Genomic DNA, 22222 nt, shown 5'->3' on the forward strand with positions numbered 1-22222 from the left:
TATACACGAAAATATTAATTTCCTATGAAGTATATGGGTTTGACCACATGGTGTGTTGTGAAAGGTGATAGATTTGATCATATTTTGTTTGTTGTAGCTTAAGCTGCGAGGTGTTAATTAAAGGTGTACGTAGTAGTTACTAGTTATAAACACTGATAAGCAATAGCTCTTAATTAATTTTCTTTTCTTCTGCATACAAAATCCTTAATTATTATGTTTAATTAACCGGGGAATTTGAGGCAAGGTGGATTTGAACTAAATTTTTTTTTGACAATATGCATGAGGCGTAATATATGACACAAGTTCATAGTTCTACGCGAAATACATGAAATTTATAAACGAAGAGACTGGGTACATACGAAGAAATTAAAGACACTAATTAAGCTGATTTAACTATAAACATTAATTAATAATATCTTGTACAGCAATACAGAATGTACATAGTTTAAAATTGCAGCTGCTGGAAGCATGGAACGCTAATAATATTGATCCAAACCGGAGGGAGGAATCTCGCCTGGCCACGGCCACGGGCACTCAAGGAAGGGGTTTTCGTCGAATGTGGATAACGTCTCGTGGGTGAGGAAAGCCGTTAAAAGGAAGGAGAAGCAGGAGTCCAGACCAAAAATAATGGAGAGACAGGCGGTGATCATGGGTGCCATTGCCATAGATAATGATATCTCTGAAGCTTAGAAGCTTAGCTAGCTAGTTAGATCTTCGTTGCTGCAGACTGAGCTGTAATTTTGTACGTTTAGAACGATTTTTGTTTGAGTTTGATCAAATATAAAGATGGATCCCAAAAACAAGTCACACAAGTGTTTTTAAATAATGAGTATAAAAGTACCCTAATTGACTAGGAAAATATAAGGTACCTTAATCGTTTAGGACAAATTAAAGACTTCCTAAAACGGGTAACTAAAATAAGGTGGTGATTAGGAAATATTTGTTTATTTTAAAGTACTTTCTGGTCTATTTTGAACTAGCCTAGGTATTTGTGGTTCAAGTAATTAAGAATGCTTATCAGTGCACACGAAATGCTCCATTCAAACCTCTCCTTCCCCAATATAACTTGTATTTACCGGAGTTAGAAGGAATGATCAACTTTTGAGATTTGGTTGCAGAAATGATCAGCTTTAGTAACGACGACATATTAATTATATATTGATAACTCAACAATAACATAACAACCACGTAAGGATGATATAATAATAACATAATAGACATTGATATTTTCTGCAACAAAATATCAAAAACTAATATCCCATACTATTTGCCTTGGTATTTATTTGGTTTAATTGGATTAATAGGTACCGTGGGGATATGATAGTTGGAAGATGGCCTCTGTGGTGAAGACTATTAGGATTTAGACCCAAAATTGAAAATTTCGTCAACTCTTCATTAATTTTTAGCACATGAGGCTCACAAGAGACTAATAAGATGAAGTTAGCTTCACATGTAATCCCCACGTGCTAACAATTAACGGAAAGTTCTGTGTTAGCCTAATATGTGTGGCTCACATGCTAATAATTAACAAAGAGTTGACAAAATTTTCATTTTGGGTATAAATCCTAACAAACTTTACCGCAAGGCTTAAATCGTTTTTTACCACATGAGTTATCTTCCAACAATCCTATCACCACACGGGAACTAATAATCCAATTGGGCCTATTTATTTAACTAGTCTAGCTTGTTTCTTAACTTGTTTCCCTCCCAATTATTGGATTAATATTACTAACACGAATCTCCCACCCCAATTTTTTTTTTATCAAAAAGGCTTGTATTATGCGAATGCAGTTTGTGGGTTAGGCTCAGTTAGTTAGGCCGTCCTCCTGTATCCAAACAGAAACCAAAAATACTTGAAGCATCTTGCATCCTTCCTCTCAGAAACAAGTTCTCAGATTTGAATCATTTAATTTTTCATCATGCCAAAGCAAAGCATGCCCAGCTTTCCATGATTTTTTTTTTCAGTTAACATATGTAAAGAATATACACAAAAAGGGACCAAACCAAACTCGAAACCACATCAAACCAAACATTTTTGTATTGGAATTATTCTGATTCCTGACTTTCACTATGTTTATTAAGAGCATATCCAAGAGAGTCTACAAAACTAAATTTATACTGCCACGTATGATTTTTTTTGTGCTACAACAAAGTTGTAAAATGAGCCTTTAAATTTAAAAAAATGTCCTATACTTTCTAAAAATAAAATACTAAAAAAAGGTCACACGTAGCTCCCACACTATAATCCGTAATGAGATACCTATAAACCATGAATTTGTTTGACTAGGAATTCACCGCCATCAATAATTAAGATTGGTGTAAAAACCCACATTCCTACCTTCTTACCCCAACTGAGTTACAAGTCCCTACAGCCTTAAAGCGCTTTAAAAATAAAATAAAAAACTTAAAGCGGCTCCAGTGAAAAAAATAAAAATAAAAAATAAAAGCCCCTTACTAGTGTTTTGGTATTATCTAAACAATTTAAGTGCTTGTCCAAAAAGCACTTGCATTTCAAATAAAAAAAAAATGTTTTTAATAAAAGCGCTTAGAAGTAGAAGTTCTTCTCCTAAAAGAATTTCAAACGGGTCATCCCCCGTCAGTGGCTTGTTTGCCCAACACGATCTGAGTGCACATGAAAGGACCACTTCCTAACCAGCCCAAGCCCTACAGCTGCCATGGTCACTTCAAATAACACTTCGACCAAGAGAACCCAATTCCATATTCTTCTGGGTTAAAAAACTTCAACTCCTAATCTCTCCATCCATAGGTTGATCAACAGTTTTATCAGCCTCGCAACTCTCTTGGTCTAAAACTTGATCACCTGCCTACCAGTAACCTTGACATTAAACAAGAAATTTTAATGCGGGACATTGACATTAACCAAGAAATTTTAATGCAGGCGGTAAGCACACAATGGCGATACAACGTTCTTGCTTCCCAAGCAATTGATCAATCAACGCGACGTGTAATATACGTTGGATGACCGGCTAAATCTTCCAGATTTCTAGTAGCTTAAACAAGTTTCCAAATCCTCTCCAAGCTCAACTAGGAGTTGGTTGAAAATTGAAATGGTTAGGTTTGGCAAACGTAGCTATCAGCAATAGATTAGCTGCTTATAAATACAGAGTTTTAAAACACATTAACAGTAATCAGTTTATCTTGCTGTAATTAGTTCTTAATCTTCATCTCAAAGTTTTCTTTCTCCGTAACTGCAATTTTAACAGAAAAAAAAAGAGAAGTGAAAATGCAGATGAAGATTGAGAGAGTCTCTGAAGATCAATGCAAACCATCATCTCCGATTCCAGACAACCTTAAGAGCTACAAACTCTCTTTGCTAGATCAGATAGCTCCCATGTTTTATGTGCCAGTCATTCTTTTCTACTCAGCTCCTGCAAACATTGACGATACCACCATTGTTGATAAGCTGAAGAAATCTTTATCAGAAACCTTGACCAGTTTCTACCCTTTGGCCGGAAGGATTGAGGGCAATGCATCTGTGGATTGTGAAGACGGAGCTGTTGTCTTCACAAGAGCTAGAGCTAACATTCAGCTCTCTGAGATACTAAAAAGTCCGGAAATGGATTTAGTGCAACAACTTCTTCCACTTGATCCCTACAATATTAGAATGGACAAGGCAGTTGCAGCCATGGCCGTTCAATTGAACTTCTTTGACTGCGGTGGCATGGGGATTGGAATCTGCCTTTCCCACAAGATCGCAGATGGTGCAACATTGTCTTCGTTCCTTGATGCTTGGGCTACAAGGTCACGTGGTGTTTTTGAAAACATCACTCCCTCCCTAAATTCAGCCACCATCTTTCCACCTAGGGACAAACAAATCTTCATGCCATCCAATTTGATCAAGAGAGAAAAGTTCGTGACAAAGAGGTTTGTGTTTGATGCATCCAGCTTAGCCAAGCTGAAAGTCAAAGCATCCAAGGGTTTGTGCACGGACAGCCGTGCTCCTACTCATGTGGAAGCTCTGACAGCCCTTATATGCAAGTCTAGCATGAACGCAAAGATTGGTACATTGGGTAGGGGCAGGCCATCAATGGCGATATCCCATGTGGTGAATCTAAGGGAACGAATGGCATTCTTTTGGTAATATCTGGCGCGTTGCTGTTTCATCCATAATGAAAGATGAAAGCAAACCAGAGTTGCATGACTTTGTGGTCCGATTAAGAAAAGTAATAAGGAAGATCGATAATGATTGTGTGAGGAAACTGCAAGGTGAAGATGGGTTTTCACATGCTTGTGAGCCTCTAAAAGAAACGAGTGAATTGGTCTGCGAAGGAGAGGTTGAGTTTTTCAGGTTCAGCAGTTGGATTAGGTTTTCCCTATACAACACTGATTTTGGATGGGGAAAACCCACCTGGGCATGCATTAGTAATGTGCCCATCAAGAATGTTGTCATACTGTTGAGTAGTAGCTCGGGTGACGGAATAGAAGCATGGGTGACCTTGGACGAAGAAGACATGGCTAAATTTGAACATGATCACGAGCTTCTAGAATTTGCTTCTGTGGCACCAAGCTCTTAAACCTATGTAACTAGGTTTATGTCTTCCAGCCAGTCCTATGGTTCAACTAATTGATGTTCATAGTTTACACATTTGTAAATTATCATCATTTGCTCAGGAACATGTAGCCGAAAGTACAAGTCCAGTAAATGCATTTTAATGATGAGTTAGGGCCTAAGAACATTCATCACAACTAAAGCCAATCAGATATATCAATATATTAGAAAAAAGCACACGCAAACAGATTCTTTCTGAGATCCATGGATAGTTATTATACATATACAGAAACGAGACTAAGTAGTTAAGTACTTCAAACCAATTAAATCAACTCCAAGTGAATAAAATTACCTGTATTTTGTAGCTTCTTTCATGTTAACCCTTATCAACTATACCTCTATGTTCACCGTGCTGAATACGTAATGCCAGCTTCTAACTCCTGTTTTGTTGTTTCGTGCAAATGGTATCTGTGAAAATCCCAGAATCACGAACTTCAATGCTGTGGAACGTTTCTCCAAACGTTAGGGGTGAAAAAAGCTGAAAATAGAGGGAAAAACAGACAAGGATATGGACAACTATCAATTAGTGTTCAACCTTTCATAGCACACGGCCATGCAATGCTCCCACCCAATGATCCGAAAAAGCAGCAAAACAGAAATATGAGAACTTCTAACTTCATAAGTATATCCCTCTACCATTAGCTTGGAGATGTCTGGGTTGGGTCCAAGCAGCCAACAACTGCTTCACTGCTGACAGCGTTAGAAGCAGCAATCTCTTCCAAGTGCTTCCAGGTGGCTACATGTTTTGCTTTAACCTCCTCCTCTTTTGCTTCATCTTCTTGAAATTTGAGCAAACACTCCTCAAATAGCTCAGGATCAATGTCAGAGTAGATTTTACGGATGTTTAATGTCAACCTCCGTGCCACTTGGTTCCAGTGGTTGAGGCCATTCTTCTCCAAAGCAGGAAAGATAATGGGCAATATGACTTTACGGTTTTGTCTGATTAAGTCCTCGATGTGGTCATTGTTCCACAAGTACAAGGCCCTCTCTGCCACCTGTAAAAGCACACATCAGTCAGCTCAAGGTTCTTGGTCAGGATATACATGGAAAGTGAGCTTTACCTCCCTAAAACGATAACATTGTCGAAAGCAAATATTTCAGAAGAACTTACCTTAAAGTAGAATATGGAAGGAAATACAATGATAATGATCAAAGATATAAACAAGAGTAAAAACAAAACAAATAGCAGAAAATACTTATCAGAATCAATAAAAGGTGACACGCAAAACTTTTGGGAGTGCAATGGGAAGAGAGAGATGGGTTTCTTCAAACAGACCAAATATTTATAAGCACAAAGAAATAATAAATTAAATGAAGACCCAGCTCAATACCTGAAAGTGTGAACTGCTCAAGCAACAAGATATTTGGCGGAAGAGTGGTACCATACATGTTTGAAATTCTGCTGGCTGAGTTGCCTCTAAAGTTTCCTCGAGCTCACTTAGGAACATGACTTCCTTTGAACTATTTGTGATTGGCCAGTACTTTAACAGCCCTCTTATAACAGTATCTGCAAGCTTGCAATCTTTCTCGACAAACTGTGAAATGCAGTAGGACAACTGCTGATGGTACATTTGTAAGCATCTTGGTTTGTGAAGGGGGATCAGAGCCTGAACTAGGAAAAGTTTGTGTTCTTCTTTAAGCGGAAGAGCAAATCCATTGATTATACTGCCCAAAACCTCTAAAAACTCAGCAATCCCATTGTGCTTTTCTGTTTCAAAAATAAATTGGAAAAATATATTGTTGATTGCCTTCCTAATGAATGGGCGATGCACCATAAACTTTCCATAGACACGATGCAGAATTGTTTTTAAGTACTCCCTTTCCCTAGGATCCTCAGAATCAAAGAGATCCAATAATTTGAGAACAAAAGACTGATCAATGTACTTCTTAGCGACCTTTGCATCTGTCTCGGGCGATGCAACAAACCTCAGAAAAAGTTCGTACACAATCTGTAAGTGTGACCATGCAGGGTCCATCAAAGGCTCCTCCTCCTCCACATCAAATCCTTCTAAAACCTTATTCTCACGGGGCTGTGGAGAGAATGACCTGAACAAATTCACAGTCACCACCTTTACAACTTCTTGCACTATGATTTCAGTGAACTTTCCAGTTGCAGAAGTAACATAATCTACAAGCTCTAGCAACGTCTGCCGCTTGATGTCTTTTTCTCTCAGATTTTTCGTTGGGTCAGTGAAGTCAAACAGCACACAACATAAGTTCAGCTTCTTCACAAACAAGTTATGCTTCTCAGAGTTTGGTACATCTCTAAACGCTGGAAACGCTTCATAAGAAGTGGTAACAGAATTCAGACTTGAGTTGACAAGTTGAGGGAGCTTACTTCCATGGCCATATCCTAAATTTGAATCAGAATCAAGGCCCGAAAGAGGTACGCTATTTGAATTAATTGGCCTATTCCCTACATCACCGCTTCTTGAACCTATAGAGGAAGCATTCAATGCAGGGGCAGAAGAACCCCCAAATTCACGATTCTCGGCTGACTTAGACGGCTTCCTAGGAAGCTTACCAATTAAATTCTTGATCATGACTTCAAAAACAAAAGACCCCAACCACAAATCGTGTCAAACCCTCAAAGCAGAACTGAACCGAAAATTTGATACCTCAGATAGAAGAATCAAACCAGATACACACTCAATGAGCAACAATCGGCACTATAAGAAATTGAAAACCCAGATAGAGACACCCATTTCCATATGAAGATTAAACTACTCCCAGAAGCAAATAATCAAAGCAAGCAAGTTCCCATGTTTTCATGTATCATTCTCTTCTAGTGATCTTCAATTTCTCTACATCTCTAACAGTAAAGTAGAAACATTTGACACCTTCTAAGGTCAAATTCAGTAACCCACAAGCAGAAACTGATTTAAGCCAAAGTCCAATAACAACTTCCCAAATTAAGAAAAGCTCGTCTTTAATCTACTTCCAGGTAAGGACAGCTTGAAGACTACATATATATATATATATATATATATATATATATATATATATTTACCAAATCAGCAGCTAAACCCAGTTAGCTCTGCAGCTGACACGATCTGGGTGCGATCTGAAACACAGAGATAGCATTCCACAGATATCATTAACAATGAAATAATCCAAGGGAAAGTGATGCCTAAAAGAAAAATCTAAAAGGGTGCGAGCCAAAAAGTAAAAGGGTACCAAACTCAAGTGTAAAAAGATGAAATTTTTATACTTACAGAATCAGCAGGAGTCTAAGCAGTGCAAGAAAGCAAGGAGCTTTTCTTCTATTAAATTTTGGGTCCCAGAGAGAGACGAAGAAGAAAAGGTGACCAGGAGAACAGAAAATTCAACAATTTCAGTCCCTATAAAATCCAACCTTTGAGAGAGAGTATTGAAAGAAAGTAAAAGTTGGGAAAGGAGGAAAAGGTAGAGGAACCAAAGCTCTCTAACAAAAACTATCTCTCTAACTTGGACTTGGAGGGAGGGAGAGAGAGAACCATGGATTGACACATTCAATAGAAATAAGCGCCGAGAAAAGCACAGATGATACATCATTTGTTTTAATAGAAATAATAAAAAAATTTATTTTTTTAAGTTATTAATTTTTTAGCACATATATCCTATCATTTATATAATAACACATGACGTACCATTCATTCATTCTGTATACAGATCAGATTGAAAAATCTATCCACCTCCACACCCTTAGAGCCAGAAAAGTGAACATTAATCCCACCACGAGTGACTGAGTGAGAGCAACATGAAAGAAAAGTCAGCCAACTCACTGCCAACTCATCGAACCAGAATCTCTCCTTTGTGTTTTTTCCTTTTTCCTAGATATTCTCAAATCGTTTTCGTTCATTATACATTGTGTGGTTAGAAATTATTTTAAATATTTTATTTAAAATTAAATATAAACAGTAACTGACAATAACTGAATGTAAAATATACGATGAACAGATACAATTTAAGAATTCTCAAGATTCTCATAAAATTGATCGGGAGAGGATCCCCGTTCCTTTTGTTGGGATGTTTCCTGCTAGTTATTCGACTAACTTTTTTTATTGTATTTTAAGAGCTTCCAAAAAAGAACAATATCTTTAGTGGAGTTTATGATCATTATTACTCAATGTTTTAAAAGACGAAGGTCTTGAGGCACGAGGCTTTGCAACTAAAAGTTTTGAAACTTAACCTAAATTTATATTTTTTAGATTTTGACAATTTTTAAACAAAAATGACGCCCCCAAACACCCTGAGACGTGTCCCGACAAAACCTAGATGAGTTTTTTGCCGACTCTCCACAAAACAAAGGTGATTTTCCCCCCAACCAGCCTCCAAAGCCGCCTAGGCGCGCCTTGGGGTGATTTTTTTAAAACATTGTTTTCACTCAAGTAAGAGTTCTTATTTCACACATTACGATTTAGCGGTGGTTATTATTTTATATTTGATGAGGCGAAAAATTCTTAGATAGAGGTAAAAATATCTCTCAGCACACTTTGTATTTCGGATATGAGTCTTCGGCCACAGAGTCAAGTTATGAGGCCGCCTTGACTGAAGAGCTGTCCTGGGAGAATAAGTGAGCCCATCATGTCAAATGGATGAAAAGTTTGACATACACCATACATTGTACTTGTCTTCGGGTGCCAGTCGAGCTCAAGATGCACCGACATTTAGTTGCACTACAAAGCGAACAAGTTACAAAGACGGAATGAGTGCCAATTTCCTCAAGATAAAAATAATGGTACTTGACCAAATTTGTTATGTTCTTCTCTTCAAGCCTCTGATTTGCTGATTGAATAATCATATTTTGTATCATGTAAAATATTTTAACCAAAAGAAGAGCTAGAAAATTAACTTTTAAACAAAACAATCAATGAGGCAGAATGTTTTCTTGGACTGTGGTTATCTGCCAGAACCATTTCCCAGCTACAACTACAACATACACAATGATCTCTGAAAACAAGCACCCGAACCACGTCACAGTGCTACAAATCCCGTTTTCGATTAACAGAATTTGATGTCATTGTGTTGTCAGCAAGTCTCTTGCTTTGGCTAAAGCGAGGTAGTGCTGGGAGGTGCTTTGCCGAAAACAAGCACAGGTTCGTTGCTCGCAGCTTTCTTTGCAGCAACTTCTTCCAAGCGTTTCCAAGTGGATTCACGCCGTGCTGCAACCTCGCCCTCCTTTGACTCGTCTTCCTGAAACTGGAGTAAGCATTCCTTGAAAAGCTCAGGATCAAGCTCATTGAAAATTTTTCGGACATTTAGGGTCAAGCTATGGACAGCCTGATTCCAGTGATTTTCAGCATTTTTCTCCAATGCAGGTAAGATAATGGGCAGTATAACTTTACGATTCTGTCTGATTAAGTTCTCAATGTGATCGTTGTTCCACAAAAATAAAGCTCGCTCTGCCACCTGACAAAACAAGGATTGCTTGCATCAGATTCAAGAATCAAAAGCTGCAACGAGAATAAGCTATTTTCTCACAACGAAAACATGACATAAAACAGAAGTAGGATTAATTACGCAGATACTAATGTCAAAGTTCTATATAATTGGCTAGTATAAAACTTCCTGAGAAGATACGATCGGGAATTCATTTCACATTTACTCGTCCACTGTGAAGAGAACTCATATGCATAACCTTAAGTTTACTTCAGCTCTACTTTGTGCTGAATACTTGGTTAAACATTTTCCCAATTCATGTAGTAGTTCTTTAATTGATGAGTCATAATTTGTTTAATACATAATCATATCCTCAAGCCGACAACCCAAAGAAATGGTTGGGAGTTTGAGTTCAAGATTTATACCATATGGGATTGACAGTGACACTACGTTTTAAGTCAGAGCATCGTAATACTAGTTTTAATGTTCTTGACTGACTTGCGGAACAGAAAAACAGAACTCCAAAGAGATTCAAAATGCTCTTCAAACATCTGAGACTCCTCCTTTTAAAGTCTAAAAATCCTATGTAACCAAAATGGAACATCCAACAAGCACCCAAATTTTGTTGATGGAAAAACATGAAGCACCAAAATTTCCTGGGACATTATCTAGATCCTCTCAACAGCCAACACTTACAGAAATCAATCAAGCATTGTAGGATGACTTCTTTGACCCATGGGATCTATGAGAAACTACCAGGATTGAGCTTTAACTCTTGTGATATTCTATTTCTTCCTAATTTTGTACAGGCCTAATTAGAATTTCCAATACATGCAAAGCCATCGACTATCGGTCATGAAGGTCGCTGAGCATGGAATATTACTTCATTATTTTATGTTAGCTTATTTCAATCTTTATCCACTCCTCTGAGGTGGAGCACCAAAATTGCGTCCTCACCTTAAAACGCCACTTGTTAGACCTGAGAAAGTATTCATGCATACTCCTCCAAACATGAAATTACTGAAGAGAACTCAACAAATATGAATCTTCTTGACAAAAGTCCTAAAATTAAAATGACAATAAAGCAAAGGGCTAACAAAGTGAAATCCAACTGAAAAAAAATTAAGGGTTTTTCTTTGGTTGACAAAAAGGATCCAAGGTTTCTTTTTTTTTTTTTTTTTTTTTTTTTTTTTTTTTTTTTTTTTTTGGAGAAGAAACAGTAGTGGAAAGGATCCAAGGTTTAGATGGCTTAATTAGTACATTGACGATTAACAAAGAAGAACATAGTAAAAAAATCCCTCAATTAAAAAACAACATACACGGAAAGGCAAGTACAAATTGATCACCCACAATATGGGAACCTAAGATATTGCTGCAGAACAATTTGGATTAATGAGGTGTCTAAATTTACCAGCCAGAGATGGAAAGAGAAGAAAATTTACACAAGCAAAACACTTAAAATTAAATGTATCACATTTAACATGGACAAGAAAGATAACAATGCAGAGAAGTCTTCCTGCTTGGAACAAAATAAGTGCACAACTTGAGTATCATGCATGTGGCAGACTAAACAAGTTATAAAGAAAAAAGGTGCACTAAACAGCTTATAGGAAAAACTGAAAGCAGAGAAAGAACCCGCTACCTGAAAGTGAGAACTGTTCAAACAATGAGCAACCTGGCGAAAGAGGGGAACCATGCACCGCTGGAATTCAGATGGCTGAGTTACTTCCAACACTTCTTCCAATTCACTTAGGAACAATACTTCCTTTGAACTATTAGTGATCGGCCAGTACTTCAGTAAACCCCTAATGACAGTATCAGCAAGCTTGCAATCTTTCTCTACAAACTGCATAATGCAGTAAGATAACTGCTGATGGTACATAGCTAAAGATTTTGGCTTATGCAGGGGAATTAGAGCCCGAACGAGGAACAATTTATGCTCTTCTTTCAGTGGTAGAGCAAATCCATTTATAATACTGCCCAAAATTTCTAGGAGTTCAGAAATCCCATTATGCTTCTCAGTCTCAAAGATGAAACGATAAAAGATGTTGTTGATGGCCTTCCTAATGAATGGGCGATGCACCATAAATTTTCCATAAACTCGGTGCAGTATTGTTTTCAAATACTCTCTTTCTCTAGGATCTTCAGAGTCAAAAAGATCCAGCAACTTGAGAATGAACGAGTGATCAATATATCTTTTAGCTAATTTTGCATCTGTCTCAGGTGATGCGACAAACCTTAACAATAACTCGTGCACTACTTGCAAATGAGGCCATGCAGGATCCATTGAAGGTTCCTCCTCTTCCAAATCAAAGCCATCTGCAACTTTATTCTCACGAGGCTGTGGGGTAAACGCCCTAAACAAATTTGCAGACACCATTTTTACAAGCTCTTGCATAAGAGCTTCTGAAAATTTACCGTTTGCTTTAGTCACATAATCCACTAGCTCTAATAGTGTCTGCCGCTTGATCTCCTTTTCTTTCAGGTGCTTTGTTGGGTCGGTAAAGTCAAATACAACACAGCACAAACTCACCTTTTTAATAAATAAGCTTTGCTTCTCCGCATTTGGAACATCTCTAAATCCAGGCAATGCTTCATAAGAAGAAGAGAGCACGAAACCATTCGGCTTCAAATTTGCACCCCTCACATTCTTGTTGCTGTAACTTTTCACCGCGTCTGGAACAGAATTTCCGGGTGGGAGAGATGTAGTCAAATTCCCAGACTTACTGGTCCCCAAATCACTGCTTCTTGAATTGGTGGGAGCATTCGAATACAATGTATCACGATTCTCAGCATTCTTAGAAGAAGACTTCCGGGGAAGCTTATTAAGTATCTGTCTCAACATAGTTCATACAAACAAACAAAACTCCACCCTATGCACACCGATATCTAAGGTTCCAAAAGCTTTTTGCAAAACCACTCCCGGCCGACTGAATCACACAGCTTTCGTGAACAATTATAATCTTAGGCTACCCAGAAGCTTATTCTATGCCTGTATTTCTGAAAACAATGCACTAAAGGGGGCCAAGAACCCCCCTTTTCATCCGAAAACTAAAACCCGACTCGCTTATCTAACACAAAAGATCACACCAAGCCCTTATTTTCCCAATCTCAATCACCCAACAAACAAACTCCCCTTTAGCTTTCTGCCCTTGTTAGGAAAAATAAAAACACCCCACAAAAATTCAAACTTTCTGCTAAAAATCCAAAACCCAGATGCCAAAATCCACTCTAAACTAAAAAAAAATCAGCATAAACTTTCCAGATTCAATTCACGAATCCCAACTCCCTGCCCTGTTCATCCAAATCAAAAGAGGAAAAACACAAAAATCAGAGTGTGCAATCACCACATTATTTCCCAATGCTCAAAAAACAAATTGAATAGCTACAAATTTAAAGGAAAAAAAAAAGAGCAAAAGCACATGCAAACAGGAAGAATAACAATTACCCAGATGAGAAGAACGAAGAATTTCAGGGTTGGGTGACAATACTAACGAGTTTACCAAGGGAGGGACTCGGCCTTCGTTATTATCCACCTTCATTCTCGTTGTAGTTTGTTGACTATAGAAATCAAATAAATAATTGTTGAGGTTTTATTATTACTTTTCCGCTGCTGGTTTGATTGACTCAGTTTATATTCATCTTTGCCTCTCTCTCTCTCTCTCCCTCCCTCTCTCTCTCTCTGTGGCTTTTTCTTCGACTCCTTTCTGGGCTTCTTTAGAAAGTCGAGTCAAAACCAAAATACACGAGCCGCATATTTAATACGCATCCATTCCATACCGTACCGGGTCTTTTTCTTTCTGAAATTAGGATATTGTTTTGGGTCGTTTTATTAAAAGTATCTAGTCTAATAAGTGAAACCAGAAATCAAATCATTTATCGATCTAGTAGTATTTTTCTTCATTTATCAATAAAATACATTAGATTAGAATTTCGTGCATATCGAATTCAATTAAATTAGATTTCTTTTAATGTAAAATTAGTCTCTTACCACACGCGTACGTATGTGGCAATTGATTCTTTTGATTTTTCATTTGAAAAAGCCAAAAACAAAAAAATAAAGTAATATTTTTAAAAATAGATAAAGTTAGTTACAGGAGTGAGTTTTTTTTTGTGAATTTCTATTTTATTTGAATATTTAATGGGAAAGAGCAATTTTGAAATTATGAATGTTTCACCATTTTAACTTTTCTCTTTATATATATAGATATATTATTGTACTTAAAAAATTTTAAAAAAAAAAGAAAAAAAAGAGCGGTAGTTGATTCAATTCTTTTTTTTTTTTTTTTTTCCTTATTCCTTAGTATGGGTTTTAACCTTGTGTTTTTCTTTTTAAACAATCGATAGTGTATAAACTAAGGAAAGATGATAGACTTAACCTCATAATAAACTAGTAAGAATGTAATTTAAATTCGTCTTCAATGAAAATCGAACCTTTAAAAGTAAAAAAAATAGTATTAAATCATAGCACTAAATGACAGTACGTGTTTTAACCTTAGAATCCCTAATCCAAGAAAGGGATGTTGCTTCCTAATTTCGCTGTGCGGGTCAGAACGAGCCACTCTAGCCGTCCAAAGTCCTACTTTATGACGAACTAGTCTCCCCAACACTATAGAATTCTTTATAATGGAAAAAGAAAAAAGTACCAAGAAATAATTGTCACATAGTTGTACTTCATCTATCTCAAGAGAGAGAAAAAGAGCAGCGGAAAGAGTTTTTTCAAACATGACAAGAATATGAAGCGGTATGACATATGTATAAGTAAGGGAAAGTAATTTTTCAATGTACCAAAACATAGACGGCAGCCATGTGTTGTTATACAAGTAGAAAATTATTATTTTTTTTTCAAATTTTTCTTTACTTGTATAATGACATACAACATTCTGTCCGTGTTCCGACACCCAGGCCGGGAGTGGGGAGGAAATATTCAATCTTCAACTCAGAGTGCTACACCAAGTCAACCGTCAAGCACGAGGTGTTCTTCTGGATTAGTCAGACATGGCAAGTTGTGATTAAATTCTAATAATGCCCATAATTTTTTTTCATTTTAAAATACTAAATACTAAATTATTGATTAATTTGAATGCAATAGCATGCAAATAAGTTTTTAGTTATGAACAGGAAGGGGTCGTGGCTTAAGCAACAAGTCTTATATGTTAAAGAGAGACGAATAATTACAAGAACGACAGTTGCTGGCTTTTCTGGAGCGACCAAAATTGCAATGCTCTAAACTTAAGCAACCTACAACCGCAAGTCTAGCCCTAACCTCAACAGAAGAACTCGTCGTGACAAAGATTGACGTAAACACAAGAGGTGATTATCATCTTGAGTACAAACGAGATACTGAATAATGTTACCGGAAACCAAAACCGCAAGATGATCTTGCCTTATCGGAGAATAGGGTAGGTAAGTTCCGTCTGCATTCACAATCGGTATTGTGATTTGCTGTCGATGAAAGCTTGAATTGATGGTTCTCTCCCAAGAAAGCCAGTTAACACTTCAATGGGTTCCCTTGATCCTCCTGGGGCCAGCACCTGCAATGACAATAATAACGAAATAAACAGAACAGGATTGGGATTAGACTACTCCGATCTTAATTAAGAGATTTTGAGGGAGATGAACGAGTATGAGATGGAGAATTTAAATCAAAATTGGCAACACTTCTCTCTCTATCGAGCAACTTCTTTACCTTGTTTCTGAACTGCATGCCAACATACTGGTTTAGATAACTCTCATGAAACTTCGAAGCAAATATATCAGCCGCAAAAACCTACAAGAAACATTTGAGGCATCAGCGCTGGTTGTTGGAGAATCACGGATGATAAGGATGAATTTCTTCAAACGTAACCATTGAATTGGGCAATACAACCACAATTGACAATTGTTACTACAAACTTGGGAAATGAAGTAACAAGGATATTCATTAATGGATGGGTGACAAACCTCACTCCAAATACGGCTGTAACAAGCAGCTTCGTGACCAATGGCGCTAGATGGAAAACGTGAAGCGGGACTGACATCTTCTAACATTGGCAACCCTAACATGATCTGATGAAAGAGTCATTAATACCCCGAAATGCAACTTCACAAAGAAATTACTGGAAACAACTACATACCCTTGGATGAAGATGCTTGAACAACTCAACCATGTCAACGTTTTCAGTAGAATGTATAATTTGATCAAAAAGACCTGAAAATATAACGACTTTAAGTTTACATAAAAAATTGAAATATCTGCTTTACCAAAAACAAACGATAATTCGACATTTCAGGATTTTTTTATACAAACTTTTTCAAGAGATCCAAATCAACACCAAACCAATAAAAATACAAAAGGTTCTACCAGCAAATGCTTTCCAAGGACAAAAGCTGTCGAACAATTTTTTTTTTCCTAAGAAACAAACACACCTTAAAAACGATTCTTTGAATAATTAATGAGGTGCAGCTTCTATAGTTAGAGTACTTACAATAGAGAATTTCTTGCTTCATTTTAAGCGCAGAAAAGGAATATCTCCATCTTTTAATGGATTTGCACATTTCGTCGTTGATAGGCTTTGTTATATCCTACATGTAAATTCAAGGTATATGATACATCAGGCAATTTAACTCATTCAATATAGCTGAAAAAACATGAGAGGCTCCCTTTGGGAAGGGGAGAGAGCACATTGATTTCCAAAGCATTTATCACTTTAATTTAAAACAAAAATATTAATAAAACATGTGTTACCTGATGGAAACCAGATATCAACTTCAAAGTGAAGCTTTCGTAACACCTGAAAATTACACAATTAAGAAGCATTAATTTGGGCCATGCATATTCCTAGAAAAAGGTACAATATGATCCGTTAAATACCAGTTCTCCAGCACCAGAGCAGGAACCTCTACAAAATCTGGATCAAAACCCAGCCCAGAAAATCTGGCAAAGGATGCACGATTGCATATATGTTGGACCTGAAGGTTTATAATTCACAGAAGAACCTGTTATTTATGGACTATAAATAATTGAGCCAAACTCAGAAGAATGATGTTCCAGGCTGAATCGATTTCTATTTTCTACAATCAATTAACTATAGCAGGGGTTCTTTTCAATCAATTAAACATCTTTTCGAGATTCGTCATTTCAAACTTAAGGAACTTAAAGTAAGTTCCAGTATGCCATCATTGAGACATCATTCAATAAAGCTAATTTTGTTCTCAAAACATCTAGGAGACCCGATAACTTATTCATATTCTATTTGACTATTAGATCTTCACAAGTATGCAGGTTGCAAGCTAGTGGCAGTTAAGGGACACCACCCAGGCTTAAGTTAGAGTGGATCCTTGGAAGTAGGTGGACTTTACCACCAGGCATTTCTCGTAACAGCAAAGCCTTTGCACTCAAAGTCCCTATTTCAGCAAAGTTCCTACTCGTAGAGCAACATTGTGGAACGCACTGCCAAAGGCCTTAATCTCTGCATCTTAACAAGGCAGAAACTAGGTATTGAGGAACTTCTCTGTCAGTAATGCACTTCATACCATTCACAAGTAGCCATCTTTCCTATGTCATCACACTACATGTGCATTTCCTGACCTATTTAAAGTCCTTTGAAGGCTGTCAAGGACTTATTAACCGCTTATGAGTTAGTAAATATGGGACCAGTAAAGGATGAAGGTGGGTAACAAGGGTGCAGCATTTTGAATTGCAATGATTTATGCTTACCAGAGAAGAGTTTCTATAAACAAATAACATGTAGCAAAGGAGATTGAAAGTTCTGATGATTACTGAGAAATTATGTGAATGATAGAAAACAACATACCACATGGCCAAACTCATGGAAAAGATTCACAACTTCGGAGAATCTCAGTAATGCAGGTTGACCACTAGCATCCTTTTGGAATTGAGATAAGAGTAACGCCAGTGGAATCTAGTTACCAACAAAAACCAAGATGTAAGTTAATAGCACAGATCAATGGCTTTTAAAAATTTCAATTAACATGATTCGCTACATTAATATGACAATTAAATATCTGAACTACTAATATTTATAGTCATTTTCACTCAATCACGATGAGAAGCAGTGCATCGCATACAAATGAGAAGAAAATTGGAGCTTTACACACACAAATGTTCTTGTAAGAAAAAAGCCATGATCAAAAGAAGGTTTCAAATCTATCTCAAGGAGACGAGATCACTCACCAAAAGCAATATTTCTTTTACTACAGCTATTAAATATCAATTTCCTTCTGACAACAAAAGCTTATATTACACGGATAATATTTATGATTACAAACTGGAAACACAACCTGACGTGATCCATTCGTTGATGATGCACCATTTTGAAGAGCCACCACACAGGTATGATTATATTTTCTTTCCCTGTTCACAGACAACATAAACCATTTGTTAGCAACTCAAATAAATAAATAGAGAAAGATCTAAAATTTTGAAGGAAGCACTCCTTCAACCTTGTGTACATATCGAGGTAGAAATGACCCAAAAGTTCACCAGAACTTAAGTCATAGACTGAGTAAACGGAAACATCAGAATGCCAAACCTCAGAATCTTTAAGTTCTTCAAATCTTAAACCTACACAAGAAAAATAGAATTTCAACTATCACTATTATCTTTCATGAAAAGAATAAGTTTATGGGATATATTAAAGTATCATGAAGAATTACCAAAAAGGTCTTGCACTATCTTGAAGACCCCAGATAGAACCAAATTTACTGGAAAGTATTGTTTCAGAGCTCCAATGTCCATGTTAAACTGCTGTGCTTCAGCCTTCTTGACATAATATAGCAGATCCTCAATTCCAAACGGATGGTCTCCTTCCTCTTTTCTCTGATACCACATAAAACACAACACAATCAGCCATGATATAAACCAAACCACTGGGAAATGCAAAAGATATTCTAACCTTCAAATCTTTCAACATGGAAAGCTCCGTGGTAGCCGGGTCGGTCAAACTATTGGATATGTCCTCTAAGAACTCAAAAACCTGAATAGTCACACCCACAAATATGAGCTACAAGAAATAATTGCAAGCAAATGGAGTGAAAGATGGTCCCTATAAAAGAACAAATGGACATAAATGTTGAAGGTTAGTCAGTTAATCTCTTATCCATCAGGCCATAAAATTTTCTACTGTTATCACACTACCTCAAAAATAATCCAACCAAATTGACATAGAACAGAAAAACAGTTGAACCATGAATATCTTAAGAAAAATGTAATGTCATACAAACCTTTGAGGGTGCTTTTGCCATTCTAAGACCAACTGCATAGTCTGCATAACTTGCATAGCCAAGTAACCGAGCAAATTTATGGCGCAGTTGGACCTAAACAAGCAAAATATCAGACACAATTGTCTTCATCATAATTCACAACATAATCATAGTGAGATATGTAAGGAAACAGAAAATCAATGCTACCTAGAAAATTAATGTCAATACAATAAATTTCTTTAAGGAACAAAAAGAATAATGACAGATTTTAGTCACCTAAGCAAAACCTATAGAAAAATGTCTTACCAGGAAAATTGAACTTCCTAAAAAGCATTTAAAAATTGGAGTTAAACTAAAGGCTCGCTGTTTAATTCAATTTTTGTAGATCTACAAGACCGAAATTGATTTAAAGATTGATTATCTAGTTGGAAGTAAAACAATCAGGAGAAGAAAAAAAATCTTTTACCAAATCTTCTAAGATAGAAAGATTGACTTCTCCACCCCTCTTTCCATATGCCACTGCAACTTTCCTCCTTGTTGTTCCAACCTTCACAAATGCTCAAAATGAATTTGTCAATGACATTAATAAAGATTCTGAAATCATTAAACAACACAAGAAACTAAATGTCAATGTTGACAAATTTTTTCTGGTGTTGGAACTTGGTGCAAAGTCCAGAAATACACAATTGCCTTAAATATGAACTCAGCAGATCATACCTGACAAAGTTCAAGTACTGCTGCCACGTGATGACTTTTCAGAGTCACCTTGAATTTACCATCTGCAACTTTGCCTAAACTCTGCACATGGAAATTTTTTATTTTATAAATGAAACATGTTCAGAGATTTATTAAGAGACAATGTACATAGTAACAAGCTTATTTACATTTTACTTAAATTGATTGTTCTGTATTTATGTGAATAAATTATAAAAATAGCTACGCAAAAGATATTTTTCACAAGTTGGCAATAAATGATGAGTCAGTCAAGACTATGGAAAGAGCTTTAACCGTTGATTCTGTCAGGGTAAGTAAACTTGCAAACAGTGGCCTCCATGAAGGTAAGTTTGCACAAAAAGAAAAAATTGAGGGAAAAATTACTACACCTTAAGAAACTCTGGTGGTAACCCAGCCAACTCAGCCTCAGTGAAGTGAAGGAAAGTACTGTCATCATTTAAATTTTGAATATACCGCAAACTTAGCTCATCGATTTGGACTCTCACGCGTTGCATTTCCTCTGTCTTAGTTAAAGTAAGATTCAACCCATTGCGTTCAAAGTCTCTCATCTGTCACTGATTGGAAAGGAATCAACATCCAGCAAAAGAAAAAGAGAGCCTCAAGCAAAATTATCAGGACAACATATTATTTTAAAGTAAACATAATAGACAGAGAAGAAAAAAAAAAAAAACCATAACATAAAATAAAATAAACTCTACAAGACATTCTTACTCCTTACCAAGGCCTGAGTATAGTGCTTTGCTTCAGCATTCACCCACTCCCCTCTTGCAGCAAAAGCTTTGACGACACGGTATACATCTTCACGCTTTCTGTTCAGTTTGCAATATACAGAAAGATGTATTATTTATTTCCGCTAGTCGTTAAAATCTTCTACATAACTTTCTAGTTCGGTTCAATGTTGTTGCACATGAGATATATCAAATATATAACCACACAAAACACATATAAAAGTTCAATATACTTTCAGAATTAGGGACCATCATCCATTAATGAATCATACCTGCAAGTCAGAACATGGGCATCTATTCTCCGCTCTGCTTCGGCACTTGCTTTGTGAACATCATCAGAAGTGGAAACCATCTTAGGAAACACACAAGACTGGACTAGTGGAAATTGTTGCGCCTCTAGTTCTGCTAGAGGTGAAATAACATTCATAAATGTAACCTGTACAAAACAGCCGGTATTAAGATTAGCTCATATTCATCAAACAAAAAATGAAACAGTTTAAAAATTAAAACAGTCACTTAAATTCTGTTTGTTCGCTAAAATCAATATTGTTACAAACGATAGTATTCCCTGAATCAAATTTGAGAAACGTAGAGCTTTCCAAGCCAGATTAGTTGCATAAATTCAAATGCAAGAGCTGCTGAGCTGGATTTCATACTAAATTTTGTGAATTGCTTTCAACCAACTAACCGTATCTAGTGGAACTGAGCAAACCGGTATTAAAATCAGCTCAAATTCATAAATTAAAAGAAAAATCAACTCAATTACTAACTGAAATGATGGCTTCCGCATGAAAAATATAAATTCATGCAAATTAAACTAATTTCTAAATCGAATTTCAGAAATGCATGACTTAAACGAGCTTTTGAAACCATACTAGCGTCGTAAATTAAATTCAAATGCGAAAGCTACTGAGCCAGAATTTCATACTGAACTGCGTGAATTGCTTACAACCTTATCGAGTGGAACCGAAGCAACCGCATCGTGGACCTCTTTCGACTTGGAAATGATTCGGTCCGCCAATTTCAAAATTTCGGACGCCGATATATTAACCCGTACCTTAGAGCCCTGAAGATCTGCAAGAACTCACAAAAGCACAAAGTGAGAGAGAGGGAGAGAGTAAACGAAAAGACTGTTTGGCTGTACGGAAAACGAAAATCGCAGGCAGAATAGCTAAAGCGTGCGAATAAGACTGTTCGGCTGTCAGGAAAGTGAAAAGAAAATCAATGAGTAACGAAGAAGAAGCCTTACCTTTCTTCCTTCTGTTCTTCATGTGAGCGTTGAAGGCGGCGATTCCGAGGTTAGCGGCGAGGGCGAGCAGAGCAGCGGCGCCGCCGAAGGCCAGGAGGCTGCTGCGTTCCCGTTTCTGTCTGGGCATTTTCTCGCCGTTTCCCGGAATTTCCGTCATTTGTTTGCGTTTTTTTCTCTCTCACCGAACGGCAATTGCGAGGGAGGGAAACTATGTGTCATAGACTCATAGGCGGAAAAGAGAGGCAATTGGTTGACCCAATTTTAACAAGCCGGGCGATATAAGTATTTTGAAATTGTTGGAGGGCTATCCTTATCAGATGGCGCAATCTCGGCCCTTGCTTTTCCTTAAATTTGGGGTTATTAAATTGGGGAATG

The 22222-nt window shown here is 36.9% G+C and overlaps 3 protein-coding genes and 1 pseudogene across 9 annotated transcripts; 1 reads left to right on the top strand and 3 right to left on the bottom strand.

The window, feature by feature from the left end:
* Positions 1-366: 366 nt before the first annotated feature.
* Positions 367-8051, bottom strand: LOC137737456 (serine/threonine protein phosphatase 2A 57 kDa regulatory subunit B' theta isoform). Of its 6 annotated transcripts, none has more exons than XR_015954914.1 (5): positions 7786-8049; positions 5902-7634; positions 5106-5565; positions 4863-5010; positions 367-727 (listed from the first exon to the last, which is right to left on the bottom strand). XR_015954914.1 is itself a non-coding variant. In XM_068476934.2 (4 exons), exons 2-3 carry the CDS (start codon positions 7111-7113, stop codon positions 5209-5211), a joined length of 1569 nt encoding a protein of 522 aa, XP_068333035.2. In that variant the 5' UTR covers positions 7114-7634; positions 7786-8051; the 3' UTR covers positions 4709-5048; positions 5207-5208. The 6 variants fall into 6 exon arrangements, 2 of the variants coding, with proteins under 2 accessions (XP_068333035.2, XP_068333034.2); XR_011068824.2 differs by having other exon boundaries at positions 367-732; XR_015954913.1 differs by lacking the exon at positions 367-727 and adding an exon at positions 3078-3821.
* Positions 3245-4606, top strand: LOC137736269 (limonoid 7-O-acetyltransferse-like; annotated as a pseudogene). The gene has a single exon (XR_015954915.1). The product of XR_015954915.1 is annotated as a limonoid 7-O-acetyltransferse-like (transcript).
* A 1322-nt stretch (positions 8052-9373) lies between the features above and the next one.
* On the bottom strand, positions 9374-13663 carry LOC137737018 (serine/threonine protein phosphatase 2A 57 kDa regulatory subunit B' theta isoform). Its single transcript, XM_068476359.2, has 3 exons — positions 13380-13663; positions 11574-13225; positions 9374-9961 (listed from the first exon to the last, which is right to left on the bottom strand). Exons 2-3 carry the CDS (start codon positions 12774-12776, stop codon positions 9602-9604), a joined length of 1563 nt encoding a protein of 520 aa, XP_068332460.1. The 5' UTR covers positions 12777-13225; positions 13380-13663; the 3' UTR covers positions 9374-9601.
* Positions 13664-15062: 1399 nt separating this feature from the next.
* LOC137738096 (putative thimet oligopeptidase) lies at positions 15063-22182 on the bottom strand. Its single transcript, XM_068477699.2, has 20 exons — positions 21848-22182; positions 21551-21672; positions 20871-21034; positions 20589-20679; positions 20239-20418; positions 19853-19933; positions 19602-19682; positions 19157-19249; positions 18829-18909; positions 18590-18752; positions 18377-18497; positions 18215-18287; positions 17728-17835; positions 16785-16882; positions 16659-16704; positions 16399-16495; positions 16048-16121; positions 15875-15979; positions 15621-15701; positions 15063-15465 (listed from the first exon to the last, which is right to left on the bottom strand). Exons 1-20 carry the CDS (start codon positions 22002-22004, stop codon positions 15355-15357), a joined length of 2127 nt encoding a protein of 708 aa, XP_068333800.1. The 5' UTR covers positions 22005-22182; the 3' UTR covers positions 15063-15354.
* Between the last annotated feature and the right edge of the window lie 40 nt (positions 22183-22222).

This window comes from Pyrus communis, chromosome 13 (genome assembly GCF_041283825.1).
Source record: "Pyrus communis isolate YQ-2024b chromosome 13, ASM4128382v1, whole genome shotgun sequence".
In the NCBI taxonomy this organism is placed as follows: Eukaryota; Viridiplantae; Streptophyta; class Magnoliopsida; order Rosales; family Rosaceae; genus Pyrus; species Pyrus communis.